The sequence below is a fragment of the Pteropus vampyrus genome, unplaced genomic scaffold (genome assembly GCF_000151845.1).
Source record: "Pteropus vampyrus isolate Shadow unplaced genomic scaffold, Pvam_2.0 Scaffold131, whole genome shotgun sequence".
NCBI classification, from domain to species: Eukaryota; Metazoa; Chordata; class Mammalia; order Chiroptera; family Pteropodidae; genus Pteropus; species Pteropus vampyrus.
In genome coordinates, this window is record NW_011888912.1 from 2,403,405 (window position 1) to 2,416,886 (window position 13,482).

The 13,482-nt window shown below is 68.2% G+C and overlaps 2 protein-coding genes across 2 annotated transcripts in view; one reads left to right on the top strand and one right to left on the bottom strand.

Moving 5' to 3' along the window:
- The window catches only part of PTPN7 (protein tyrosine phosphatase, non-receptor type 7), a 10,495-nt gene extending 2,650 nt beyond the window's left edge, over window positions 1-7,845 (bottom strand). Inside the window, 10 exon segments of the mRNA XM_011367281.2 lie at window positions 20-177; window positions 799-909; window positions 1,238-1,375; window positions 2,830-2,906; window positions 3,933-4,017; window positions 4,240-4,423; window positions 4,876-4,971; window positions 4,973-5,116; window positions 5,600-5,753; window positions 5,982-7,845. Of these exon segments, the coding sequence (XP_011365583.2) occupies window positions 20-177; window positions 799-909; window positions 1,238-1,375; window positions 2,830-2,906; window positions 3,933-4,017; window positions 4,240-4,423; window positions 4,876-4,971; window positions 4,973-5,116; window positions 5,600-5,673 (1,067 nt within the window). The 5' untranslated portion in view covers window positions 5,674-5,753; window positions 5,982-7,845.
- A 565-nt stretch (window positions 7,846-8,410) lies between these two features.
- LOC105296947 (receptor-type tyrosine-protein phosphatase V-like) overlaps window positions 8,411-13,482 on the top strand; it is a 15,780-nt gene continuing 10,708 nt past the window's right edge. Inside the window, exons 1-9 of the mRNA XM_023534776.1 lie at window positions 8,411-9,122; window positions 9,791-9,863; window positions 10,572-10,649; window positions 10,896-10,935; window positions 11,071-11,340; window positions 11,514-11,783; window positions 11,973-12,236; window positions 12,624-12,896; window positions 13,276-13,478. Of these exons, the coding sequence (XP_023390544.1) occupies window positions 8,449-9,122; window positions 9,791-9,863; window positions 10,572-10,649; window positions 10,896-10,935; window positions 11,071-11,340; window positions 11,514-11,783; window positions 11,973-12,236; window positions 12,624-12,896; window positions 13,276-13,478 (2,145 nt within the window). The 5' untranslated portion in view covers window positions 8,411-8,448. The remainder of the gene's footprint in view (window positions 9,123-9,790; window positions 9,864-10,571; window positions 10,650-10,895; window positions 10,936-11,070; window positions 11,341-11,513; window positions 11,784-11,972; window positions 12,237-12,623; window positions 12,897-13,275; window positions 13,479-13,482) is intronic.

Consider the following 13,482-nt stretch of genomic DNA (forward strand, 5'->3'; position numbering starts at 1 on the left):
GGGAGGGCGGGTCGCATACCTGCAGTGGATCACGATGGGCCTGGCGCTGGCGGCCGCCTCCGGACTGTCCTCCACCTCGGCCACCAGACGCAGCAGCGGCCCAGCCGACTCAGGGGTCTGGTGGTCAGGCCAGGCCGAGAACAGGACGTGCTTCACCGACCGGCACTCCTCCTGGTGCTGGCATGGGGACAAGGCATGGGACCGGGTCAGGGTGCCTGGGGAGGGCAAAGCCAGAATGACCCCCCGGAGCTGGTCACGGTCCCCGAGCTGGTGAGGTCAGCTCTTCCTGCTCATTGCCCGCCACCACCCTCTCCTCCAAAATCCCAGTGCGGGGGCGCTGTCCGGGAGAGGGGAAGCAGCCCTCGGCTCCAAGCGGCACGTGACTGCTCAGGTCTCTCCTTGGAAAGGGACTGTGATGTCTGTTGGGTCACTCCCCGGGGGCTGGGAGGACAGTGAGCCGATGGCGAAACGCTCGGGCAAGTACGAAGCGGTGTCCAGTGATGGAGCACACTTCTGAGCATGTTCGCACATGGTGGTGGCCAGCTCGGGGACCTCCTGAGGCTCCTGCAGCGGCTCTGGGGTCCCGCCTCGCGCCCCGCAGGCCGGGCCCTCCCACTATCCTGCTGGGCGTGTCACCTCCGCTCTGTTAGACAGGAGGCCCGAGGACTTCGCTCTGAGCCTCCGGCTTCTTCGGGCGGGGTTCGCGGAGGGTCAGGTGAGGACACCCTGGCTCCCCGTGGGTCGACCCGAGTCCCCGGAGGAGCGGGCGTAGCCCGACGCCCACGCACTGGCCGCTACCTGCAGGGCCAGCCGCCGCACCGTGTACTCCGGCAGCTCCTCCTCCTCCCGGCTGCAGACTCGGAAGGGCCCGTAGGTGTCCTCTTCGGTGGGCCAGTAGCGGACACATTTCTAGGGGGGAGGCAGCTGGCAGTCAGAGGGGGAGGGGTCCATCAGCTGGAGCAGGGCCAGCACAGCAGGAAGGGGGCTGGGGTCCCCACGCCTCCCGCTCCCCGTGGCGGGGGCTCCCTGAGGCCAATACCTGCAGAGGAAGTGCTCACTGCAGCCCCATCCCGGCTGGAGAGCCCCGTGGGGTGTATCTCAGTGTATCTCGGGACCTTTCTGGGAGGAGGGAGCTGGCCCTGGCTGCAGGCGCTCTCAGCTCCCGGGGGAGCCCCGAGTGGAAAGGGTGTAGGTGCGGGGCATAGCCCTGTCTGAGGTAGGTGGCTCTGCATCCTACCTCCTTGCCCTCTTGTAGCTGAGTAAGCATGATGATGAGCGACACTCCTTCCTGCCACACCATCTCCCAGAAGTCCGACACGGTGTTGGGCATGGGGCCCTGGGTGGCGATATAGACCTTCTCCTGCCCGTTGTAGCCCTGGAGAGGTGGGTGCACAGGGCGGGGGCCAGAGGCCATGAAGGTAGGGCCAGGCTGCGGTCAGCGTGCGTGCACGTGCTGACACGTGTACACACAATGCACACGTGTGCACATGCGGTGCACACATGTGTGCACCCGTTCATACATAGATACATGCGCATGCATACATTCACATGCAGGCAGAGCACAGACACGTGTACAAATGCACACGAGCCTATGCACACACGTGCGCACACGTGCAGGCAGACACGTACACGCAGATACACGTGTGCACAAGCGCACGCCCCGGAAGCCACGTGGTGCGGAGGGCCGTCCGGCCCCCCGTCCGAGCGACTAGCTGTGCCACTGTAGGCGTGTCTCCTGCTTCTCGAGCCTCAGCTTTGTCACCTGTCGGCTGGGCACGATCTCTACCTTGCAGGAACACGGCGATTAAATTCGAAGCATCTTGAGGGTCAAGCACATAGCAGGGCCTCTTCGGAGGCCGTCCCCTCCCTGCCCTGCTGCCGTCCCCCAGCACGAGCGGGGAAACTGCCGCTCAGTCTTTGCTGAGCAGATGTTTTACCTCCACGTGACCTTCGCGTATTCAGCGGCGAGGGGCAGCACGCTCTTGCCCGCCCTCCTCCCCTGCAGACGGCGGTGGAACCCGGAGCTCTGTTCCCCCGTCTCTGCTGGCTGTGAGGGGTGGGCCCTGGGTCCCTGCCTACCCGCTTTGCCTGTCTCTGCACCTGCCCGCTGTCCTGCCCACTTCAGGCCCCTAGAGGGCGCTGCTCTCACACCCAGTATTCCAGGCCGCAGTCACCCGGGTGGGGCAGAGCCCACCTCACCTCTGGGTCCCTAAGGCTGATGTGAACCACCTCCACACAGGAGGGGCTGCGTGGGGGCAGGTAAGGAGATGATAGGTAGATAGGTCATAGATGATGATGATAGATAGATGATAGATTGATAGATAGATAGATAGATAGATAGATAGATAGATAGATAGATAGATGATAGGTGGATAGATTATAGATGGATGGAGGGAAGGAGGGAGGGAGGGAGGGAGGGATTACAGATGGGTGGATGGATGGATGGGTGCTGATGATTGATGGGTGGACGGATGGGAAGCAAGGCAGTGGGGAGGCCATTTGTGCTGGCTCCTCCCTTGCAGACCTGGGGTGCCATCAGATCTCCAGAAGCTCAAAATTGGTTCGACGTGCCAACTGCCATCCTGCTTACAGGTTGGCAGGGATGAGGTGATGGGGTGGGTTCAGGGGACATGGGGGCCCCTTCTTTTCAGCTTGCTTAGTATCTGTCCCGTTTCCTTGGGGTGTCTGGGGGCCGGTCCCGTGTCCGTGCCAGCCCAGCAGGGCAGGGTGACGCTGAGCTGGAGGCAGGAAACCACCAGCCCACTGGGAGGGACTCCTGGGGACATCCTCAAACACAGCCCCACCCCCACTACGGCCCAGGCCACTCACTCGGATGTAGTTTGCGTTGATGTAGTCACCCTCCTGTTGGCCCTGTGCCCGGCCAAGGCAGACGCGGCTCTGGGGATCTAGGAAGTAAAATCAGCAGAGGGCAGAGGTCAGAAGGGCGAGTGAGTGAATGCAGACTCCGGCGGGGCCGGGGAGAGTCGCGTGCTCGTCACTGAGCCTGCGTGTCACTGGCTCGTTTCCGCGCGGACGGCAGGGAGCCACAGCCTGCTTCCGACCAGTGGCGTGACGCGGTTGGAGCCGTAACTTGGGGAGGTCGTGGGGTGCTGTGTGGGGCGCCCCGGCGAGGAGAGGGGCAGGCAGCAGGGACTCAGTGGGCGTTACTGTGAAGTTGTGGCCTCGAGAGGGGCGTGGGCGTGGAACAGGACACTGCCGGGCAAGGCGCTACTGAGGACAGAGCTTTGCTGACGGCGCGTGTGGGGTCCCCACGAGAGACCTGCCTTAACCGGCACAGTGTCGGGGCGCCTGTCAGCCTCTCCTCGGAGGGCGCCCCACACCCAGTCCCAGCTGGGCTGCCCCCTGCCCTCCTGCCATGAGAGCCAGCCACGGCTGTGAGCCACGCCTGCAGGACCGGGCGCTGCCGAGGTGGGCTGTGGAGCTGGGCCGGCCGGACGAGGCTGCTCCGAGGGGAGGGGTGGGCGTGGGTCTCTACATCAGCTTCTGAAACACGGCAGCCTCATGGCCCGACCCGGGCCGGCAGGCTCGCAGCCCCGTGGCTCCCACTGCCACCCCTGTCACTGTCCCCCTACCCCTGGGAGCCGAGCTGGCGGTGCCTGGGTCCCTGCAGGCCTTCGCCGTGTCCCCACGTGGGAGGAACGGGAGGCAGGTTCGGTGCCACTGGCTGTGTGACCTTGGGAGAGCCACGCAGCTTCTCTGTGACTCGGCTTCCCCGTCTGTGACGTGGGGATGACAGCATAGCACCGGGCCGGGTCCCTTTGAGAGAAGCATCGCTGCGAGGGGCCTGGAGCAGCACCAGACGACCCACACCGAGCTCTGCGCTCCCCGGTTCTCCTTCGCTCTCCTGCGGTCAGGCCCCGGCCTCCAGCCCAGGGTCAGCACCGGACCCCTGCTCCCCGCGCAGGCCTTACTTGGCAAGATGGTCTTGTACCGGTCCTTGGATGCGTGGCCAGGAATATCCAGGTCTTCGGGGCTGACAAAGTTTGAGGGGATCTTCTGGTGGGGTGGGGGGGACACGGGTGAGTGAGCAGCTGTCACCCCTTCGGCCCCCTTCCGTCTCCGCCCTTCCCTGGCAGAGCGGGCTCTGGCTGTCAGGCGAGGGTCTGGACGGGTGCGGGGCGGGAGGGGAGTGCGGGCGGGCTCTCCCCTGAGCTCTGCCCGCAGGGCCCGGGTTGCTGCCTCTGAGTCGAGAGGGCAGAGTGGACCCCACGCTCTTACCATAAACTCCTCTTCCAGCTGCTCGGGGCTGGGCGGCTGGTGCTGCAGGGCCCAGCGGGTGAGGGGGCGCCCCGCCGTGCGCAGGAAGTGCAGGGTGACCTCCCGGGGCGTGTTCACCGAGCAGATGGGCTCCACGGCGCCCAGGGACTGCACGTCCAGCACGAGAGCGACGCTGGAGCCCCGCCTGCGGGCACAGACAGCCGGGCCGGCGGCATCCGCTCTGCCTCCAGGGCACGTCTCGGGGGGGGGGCCTGCCATCTCCCCGAGCTCGAGGCTCAGGGAATTCTGGGGCTCGGCCTCTGCGGCGCGCCTCGCCCCCTGTCCCCCACGGCTGGGCAGCCTTGAGCCCAGCTGCTGGCACCAGCTGCCACCTCCTCGCATCCTGGACCTGGCCCTTGGTGCTCAGACCCACAGCCAGATCCAGGACAAATCCAGATCCCCTCCAGGGGCCCCTCAAATCAACTTGGGTTTTGGGGAGCAGGGGCAAGGTAACAGGAAACTTTGTGCCCAGACATGTGAATGACATGCAAATGCGCACGTTAGGGTTCCTCCTGGACTGGACTTGGCCGTCGGGTGATGGGAGGATGGGACAGGCCCGGCCGCGGGGAGAGGGGCCCAGCCCAGGGAAGGTCTCACCTCTCCTGCAGCCGCACGTGCTTCTTGGCTGGCGCTTGGGGTGGGAGCTGGGTCATGGCTGCCCCAGGGGCCAGGCGGGCAGCTGTGCTCTGGGACGCCCCCAGGGGCCTGGACCATGCTGGGCCCAGGGGCGCTCGGTCGGCCACGGGGCTCTCCCGAGAGACCAGCCCTCGCGTGGCCTCTGGCCGGCCCTCTGACCCCTGTTCTCACTCGGGGTCTTCCATGCCCCAGAAGTGGTGTCCTGTGGAGCACGGGAGGCCAGGGTCACCGCCGGGGACCCAGGGCGGTGGCCTTCTGGGGCCAGGAGGGTAAGATGGCAGCAGAGACTGTGGGTGCAGATAGGACAGGTCCCTGGAGGGGAGCAGGGGGGGGTACCGCCGGAGCCTCGAGTTCACGGGGCCCTAAGCCGGGCACCCAGGGAGGAACTGTGACACCGGGGTTTCTGTAGGCAGACGGGGACAGCTCCCAGACACCCCCCGCGAGGCGAGCCAGGGGCCTTCTCTGCACGAGAAACGAGGCCTCCTGTGGCCTTGGAGCCAGTTGGGGACCCAGGCAACTGGCTGCTGGCCCCTAGCAGGACCCTCTCCTGCCCATTGCTAGTCCCCTGCCAGGACCATGTTGGCCCTGGGGTCTCCGTCAAGGGAGGTAGACTGGGGGTGCGCCCTTCCTCCCCGCCCATCCCCCCATCTCCTGCCTCCCTAACCGTCACAGGAAATGGCCTCACCAAGCCCCGAGCAGCATGGCGAGGCGGCAGCTGGGGGCGCGAGGGGTGTGGGGGCCGTGGGGCCGTTTCCTCATGGGGGGCAGTCCCCGTGCTCCAGACCTGGGGTCACAGCCTCCAAGGTGTGTGTGTGTGTTGGGCGTTAGGGTCCCTAAGGCTGCAGGACCAAGCAGAGGGGGACGGAGTGGCCATGCCCATGTGGGTGGTGGCGGGGGCTGGCACGGGGGCCCCGCAGCTCTGTGCTCCTGGCGGCCCCCACAGCCCCCCGCCCTGCCCCTCAGCAGCGAGGTCACTCCGATTTCCTAGCCGGGCACTGGAGCCCCCGATGCCCCTCCTCGGAGATGCTCACCTGCCTCCCCAGGGGCCGTACCCCACTCCAACTCACCGAAGCGGCTGCACCCCCGGGGCTGCCTCTCGCCAGCTGTCCGTCTGTCTGGCTGGCCGTCTGTCGGTCTGGCTGTCGGTCTGTCTTTGAGGCTGAGGAGGCTTCAGGAAGCCAGCTTCCTCCCCCCGCCCTGCGCGAGCCACCCACGCACACCCAGCTGCACCCGACCTCTCGCCACCACCAGGGGTCGGTGCCTCTGGCCGCGCCCCTCCGGGGCAGGCTGCTGGCGTGCCCGCTTTTGGGGCGACGTCCTGAGCACCCCGGTGCCTGGCTCCAGGCCGGCGCCCTCCCTGCAGTGCTCGTCCAGCCTCCGCAGATCCCCAGCTGCTCGCTGCCCACACAGGATCCCAGGTCGCTGCTAGTCAGGCTGACCTTGGCCAGACACTGCTGTCCACTTCTCTGCTTCTGCTCAGAGCCCCAGCCCCGGGCACTCCCCGGCAGGCCCAGGCCGCACCTTCTGGAAGCAGAGGTGGGCAGGGGCCCAGAAGAGGCAGGAGCCCGTCTCCACTGCGGGAAGGAGAGGCCCAGGCCAGGCCAGAGGGTCGTCCCCGGGCCCGGAGCCACAGCCAGCACCCAGCCGCCTGTGGTCAGAGATGCGCCAGCCGCCTGGGAGGCGGGCAGCAGAGAGCTCGGACGAGGGCCTGGGGCTCTCCTGGCCTCCGGCCCCTCTGGGCCTCCTCCAGACCCGGACTACTCAGAAGACGGCAGATGGGGAGCCTGGGGCCCAGGCCAGGGGATCCCTGTGTCTTCTTTGGAGGGGCCCCCGAGTCCGAGACTCCACTGGCCCCCACCCCGGTCTCGCCTCGCGGGCTCCTCGCTGGCCAGCGGCTCGGCCGGTCCGAGCGCACCTCCTTGTCTCCTTTGACCTTGTGATGTCCCAAACACCCTCCCTTCCCGGCCCCCGACAGTCATGATCCCCCCCTTTCCCTCCTCCTGCTTCTCTGACCCACCCCTCACAGGCCACGCCACAAAGAAAGGATGCGCCATGGCTCTGTGGCTGGGCACGCCGAGGGGCGTGGGGGCGGCTGGCCCTGCGGGGCCTGGCACGCCCAGCCCCGCCCTTGCGCTCGGCGGTGGGGCCTGGGGACATGGTCTTCACCGAGCCCCTCCGTGGCTGCTGGGCCCGGCCCCTGCTCAGGGGTAGTGGCTTTCCTGTGGGAAGGCCGATCAGAGCTGCGTGGAAGTCGGTACCCAGGACAGGAGTGGGCAGGAGCCTGGGAGCCCTGCACACCTGCAGGGGGTGACCGAAGGCTGGCCCCTGTCTCAGTGACCCCCAAACCCGACGGTGTCTCCACTAGCAGACCCTGGGGATCAAAGAGGAGGCAGGAGGGGGTCGGAAAGAGGGCCACCCACTCCGGGCCAGGCTGGTGATTGTCACCGAGAAGAGGAAAAGAGGAAGCTAGGGTACCACAGGGTGGGAGGAGGAAGTGTGCAGAGTGCTCCCTGCTGGCGGGCAGCACCCCCGGTCTCCGGGGCCCGGCCGGTAAGCTGTGAGCCAGAGCCTTCGCAGCTGGCCACGGCGAGCTAAGGGGCTGGGAGCCCAGCCTTGGGCCAGGAGACAAGGGCAGGGGCCTGGGACACCTGTCTGCGCCCCAGAGGGGACTGCCCCACCAGGCTCTGGGGGGAGGTGGGCGGTCCCTGGGAGGGGCACCCCTCCTCCAGAGCCTGCCCCACTCACGGGCCCTAGAACTGCTTGTGAGGGCTCCGCCTTCACCGCCTGCTGTGTGACCCCCGCCCCCTCCGCCCACAGCTGTGTCTTCAGCGCGTGGCAGCAGCCTGCGTCACTGAGGGTGTGAGCGAGGCCTGTGCAGATCGGCGGGCTTAGGAGCTGCACAGGGAGGAGGGGGCCCTGGCAGTCTGTCTGGGCCTCCAGGTCCCTTCTCTCTGCCGGCCCCTCCCCCTCCAGCTGCCGGGGTACACTGCTGCCTGCAGTCACCCCCGCCCCAGCTCCAGGGCTGCGAGCCCCACGCCCTGGTCCCCGCGTCTCAGGCACCAGGCACAGCACAGCAGCGTTCCCGGATGATGCTCTCGGCCCCGGCCCCTGGTGGCATCCGGGGAGCAGACCAGGCTGCTGTGCCCCCAAGTCAGGCTGCCAGCCTATGCCGTTCCAAAGGGGTGTCCTGGGGACTGTGCCAGTGGCTGAGTGGCAGAACTTCTGGTGCCACCCCCTCCAGAGACCCTGTTCTCCCTCTCACGCCGAGTCTCGAGCCAGCCAGGGCCAGCTTCTGCCCCCACACTGCTGTGGCCCCAGCTTGTCCCCAGGGTGTGGGGAGACACGCACAGAGGCTGGGCCTGGGGGCCCCTCCCAGGGGGGAGGGAGACGCCGGGGAGGTGGTGTGAGTCGGGGCCACTACGGTTGGTTAGGGGTTAGGGTTAGGGGTTAGGAGGTGTGGGAGCAGGTCTGCGAGCTGTGGGGGGAAGGGGCTCCTGGGCACGTCCTGGACCCTGCCTCCCTGTGGGCCATCGGATGCCTGTCCCCCACCGACTCAGTTTCCCTGACACTGTGGATGCCCGCTGGTGGAGGGGACTTCCCCGGCACCTCATCCCGGCTGTTGGAACTCAGCCCTGCAAGGCCATGGGACAGGAAGCAGGCCCTCCCCCTCCCCGCAGGCCAGAGCCAGGAGAGGGGCCGCTGGTCCTCGGCCCTTCCCTGTCCTCCAGGGCCCTCCCGGCTCCTCCCCCGCGATGCCCGGGGCGGGCATATCCGCCCTCGTGCACCCTCGCGGCTCAGCATGCACGCGTGCAGTGTGCGACCCGCACACGCTCAGCTGCCGGCACCCACACGGCATGGCCGTCCCGGTGCTGCCCCAGCCCCTGCTGCCCTCCCCGGGCCTGCAGAGGGACCGAGGCCACCCCTCCCTCCAACCCTCCCGGGCGTGGGAGGGAGAGTGGGAATCCTGGCCTTCCGAGTTATCCTGCCCCTCTCCTGCCTGGCGACTGTCCCCTGCAGCGTGGGGGCTGCCCAAGGCCAGGCTTCAGCCGGGAGAGGGGGGTGACCGGAAGACAGCGGGAGAGCCTGGACTGGCTCACACTGGGAGCCAGGACGCTGACCGTCCCCACCCTCCTCGGCCTCCTGGTTGGCTGTCTCCAGGCGGGAGCTGTAAGGTCCTCGGGAGGACTAAAGGGTCCCCTTGGGAGAAGGTTTGTCTGTGGGAGGGCGCTGGGGGGGGGGGACGTTGTTGCTGAACAGAGGGGCTCAGGCTGGGGAGGGTGGGTCCTACCTATCAGACCCTCTCTGCCCCCTCTCTGGAGCCCCTGGTGTCCCCAGCTGCCCCAGGCTGGCGGGGGGCTGGTGGGTGTGCCTTCCGTGGCCACGCGCCCCGTAGGACTCGCTATGGAACCCATGCCGCCCCAGTAGGCCCCTGAGCTGCGGAGACTCTGCTACAGGTGCCACTAGGTGGGGGCTGGGGGCAGACAGGGGCAGGGCGCTTTGCTACCTCCTTCGAAAGGGCACACGTGTGCATGCACAAACACACGTGCGCACACACGCACGTGGCCTGGAAAACCTGATGAGTCTGCAGGGCTCGGTTTCCAGGCCCTGGTCCAGGGCTGGTGGGCGGGTCTGAGGTTTGGGCAGGGAGGGCAGGCAGCGGGGGGTGCGGGGGTGGCTCCGGCTGAGTGGGGAGCCAGGCCGAGCTGGTCCCTGCAGCCCGACTCCCACAGATGCTGTCTGGTGTCCAGCGTTTGTACCTGCTGGCTGACTGCAGTCCCCTGCCCACCTCCTGAGTCAGCTTCGGTCAGAGCTTTCCTAGCCCAGAGCCATTTCCTTCTGTCCCATCCCCTGGCCCCCGCCCCTGACCCGGTGTCAGCCATCCCGTGTCACATGGAGGGGCACTTCGAGGCGAGCAGCTGGCTCTAGGCTGGGGTGAACGAAGCCTCGAGGTCAGTGACTTCCGTGCTCGGGGGTGGGGGGCTGCCCCAGCCTCACTGCCTGCAGCCGGGGGTGGGGTTGGGGAGCAGGTGAGGGGTGGGCACGGCTGATGGGGGGGACGCAGCCACCGTCTCAGGCATCGGGGGGTTGGGAGCAGGATTTGCACGTCGGCTTGGTGGCGGGAGGTCCCGCGTTCAGGCCCAGCTGCTCTCTTCATGCTGGGGACAGCGGTGTCCTCAGCTGGGCAGTGAGGGCCACCAGGTCCCCAGGCCCTTCTGCAACTACATGCTTCTGTGCACAGGGCCACCTGGGCGCACGCTCAGCTGGCCGTCCAGGCAGCACACAGAAGGGGGTGCACCCTGACAGCCCTGTGTGCCCCCCTGGGGGACAGACCCTTCCGGGCTGGGCCGGGGGGGGGTTGGGGGGTGGGAGCCAGCGGGGCCTGCGAGGCCACCTCTCCGCCAGCTCCTCCGCAGAAGCACTGGACGGCTCCCCCGCTGCGAAGCTGAGTGCCGGAGGGCGGGGGTGGGGAGGCCGCGAGGCGAGCCTGCCCGCCCGGGCCCTGGGCCAGTCGCCTTGGCTCTCCCCTCGCAGACTGAGGCTGCTGGGTGGGCGGCAGGGTCTGGGGCTCAGAGGCAGCCCCTTGCTCTTGGTGGCAGCTGTCCCACCCTTGCCCGCCTGCCTCTGGGGTCTGGCTCACCCCCGCCGCCTCCCGACAGTCCTTTGCAGACACCGCGGCGATGAGGCCCCCAGTCCTGTGCGCTGCCCTGCTCTGGCTCCGGGCCTTCCTGGCCAAGGTGAGGTGGGCGCTGGGCCCGCAGGTGGTGTGGTGCCTGCTCTCCAGGGCCCCCGCCTCTGTGTCCCCAGTTGGTCTGCGCTGGGCGAATCAGCCACCGCTCCGCACCTGCCGAAGCCCAGTGGGCCTGGCTGCCTGGGTGTGCCTGATGCCCCCTAGTCTTTCCGTCAGACAGAGGCCGGCCTCTCTCCCTGGGTGCCCCTCAGAGGCCTCTGCCCATCCCCCCTCCCCTCCCCTCTCTCCACAGGAGGACTGCGGAGCAGGGCACCTAGACGGAGCCAGTGGAGGTGGGTGTCCTCGGAGGGCAAGAGAGGGTGCAGGCTGCTTCCCCTGACCAGACTCCCCTCGGCTCTGGCCCATGCCTCCCTCCTGCCTCTGGCAGAAGGGGTGCTGGGACTCTGACATGCTCCCCCCTCCCCCAGGACCACCTCTGACCGTGCACATCAGCGGCCAGGGGAAGCCTGGGAGTCTGTCGCTGGGCTGGACAGCCCCGGGGCTGGGCCGATCCAGCCATGTCCGCCTCACGCGGCTCGGCCCCCTGGGCTCCCCCGAAGGGCCGCAGCTGCAGGCCCTCACCAACGCGTCCAGCTTCGAGTTCCAAGGCCTGGAGCCCGGGAGTGCCCACCGCCTGGAAGTGACAGCCCTGTGGCCTTGTGGGCAGAACGCCACGGTCGTCCTCACTGCCCACGCCGGTGCGAGGCCGGCGGGCTGGGGCGGTGCTGGGCAGCACGCCCCGGGGGCTGGCAGGGCGGGCAGCCAAGGACGCAGTCTCTCCGGGTGCCGTGACTGTGTGGTGGCTGCTGAGGGCCGTCGGAAGCGCTGGCTTCTCAGCCCTGAGCCTGGCGTCTCTCTGCCTCTGGTGCAGCCCCGTCGACCGTCCGTGACCTGCAGCTCCGGAGCCCCGGCCACCCCTCCGGCCTGCAGGCCTCGTGGGGTGCCGCCCCCGGGCAGCAGGGCGGCCACCGCCTCCTCCTGTACCACCTGGAGTCGCAGACGCTGGCGCGCAACGTCTCCGTGCCCCCAGACGCCCTGTCCTACAACTTCAGCGGCCTCCTAGCAGGCAGCGAGTATGTTTTGGAAGTTGCCACCTGGGCTGGCCACCTCCAGGCGAAGACCAGCGTCCACCAGTGGACAGGTGAGGCAGGTGCTTCACAAGGCCCCAGAGGGCAGCCAGTGTGGGGGTGCTGGGGGTGGTCCAAACTTCCAGGCCACCGTGTCCCAATGTGTCTGGGCTTCTGTCCCTGCGGCCGGCTGGGGCCAGGGTCCCCCTCCAGGGCCCTTCTCCAGCCTGGCCTTGCACTCTGCGCCACCCCCCTCCCCGCAGACCCCGGGCCGCCGGGTCAGCTGGTGCTGCGTGCCCTGGGCCCCAGCGCCCTGCAGGCCTCCTGGAACGGCTCGGAGGGGGCCGCCTGGCTCCATCTCATGCTCAGGGACCTTCTGGGTGGCGCCAACCTCACTGCAGCTGTCCGACGGGGGGTCTCCAGCCACACCTTCCGTCACCTGTCCCCGGGCACGCCGTACGAGCTGATGCTCAGCGCCGCTGCTGGCCCGCACCAGGCGGCCGGGCCCAGGGCCATGGAGTGGACGCGTGAGTGCTCGGCGAGCCATGTGCACTGTTCTCGTGGGGTGAACTCACCGAACATCAGGACTTTTACGGGGTTCGGCCTAACCTTTTGGGATGTGCAGAAGGGCCACCTGCTCAGGGCACCAGGGAAGGCCTCCTGGAGGAGGGGAGGGCGGAGCACCACGTGGTCGAGTCAGGGGCAGAGGGGCCCTTAGCCCCGGTGCCCGGGTGCTAAGATGGGGCGTCGCGAGCTCAAGGAGCCGAGGGGCTGGGGAGGAGGCTTAGCGGCAGGCTGGACCCCCGGTCGCCCTGCCCCGTGAGGGCCGTCCGGTGCCCTGGGAGGCTGCAGGGCGGAGGCGGGAGCTCGGGCAGTGGGCGGGTCATGCCCATCGGTTTCTTCCCAACCTACAGTCCCTGCTCCTCCCTCCGACTTGAGCCTGAGCCCCGTGGCCCAGTCTCCCGCCCTGAGGGCTTCCTGGACGCCCCCGCCGGGGGGCAGAGACGGCTTCCAGCTGCAGCTGTACCGCCTGAGGCCGCTGAGCCTGGAAAGCACGGGCACCCTGGCCCCCGAAGCTCGGAACTTCTCCTGGGCCTCGCTGCCCCCGGGCACCGAGTTCCGGCTGCTGCTGGTCACCCTGCGGGGGCCGGACCAGAGCCGCAGCGCCAACGCCTCGGCCTGGACGCGTGAGTGCCCTGCCATAGCCGCCCTCACTGGCACGGGGCTGCGTGACCCCCTCGGCTCTTTGTCATCGGTGGGCAGGCAGCTGGGCTGACCGCAGCGGCTCCCCGACCCCCAGGCAGCGGGAGGCCCACGCCCCACACTGGAGTCCCTGGCCTTGCCCTTGTGGCCTGGTCTTCGCTGTGTGCATGTCGGTGTCCGAGTTTCCTCGAGGACACTGGCCCCGCTGATGACCTCATTTCAGCTTAGCGTCCTCTCTAAAGACCCCGTCTCCAAAGACAGTGACGCTCTAAGGTGCTGGGGTTGGGACGTAAATTTGGGAGGCCACACGGCTCAGCCCCAGTATCCCCTTTCTCCCACCCCTGTGTCTTGCTCTCCCTGCAGCCCCCGTCGCCCCCCGTCTGCTAAATGTGACCAGCGAAGGCCCCACCTGGCTCCGAGCCTCCTGGGTCCATGCTCCTGGGGGCCGGGATGGCTACCAGGTGACCCTGTACCAGGCTGGTGCCCGGGCAGCGGCCAGCACTGTGGGCGCAGAGGTGGACAGCGCCAGCTTCTCGGCTCTGACCCCCGGCACGCGGTATGAAGTGGTGG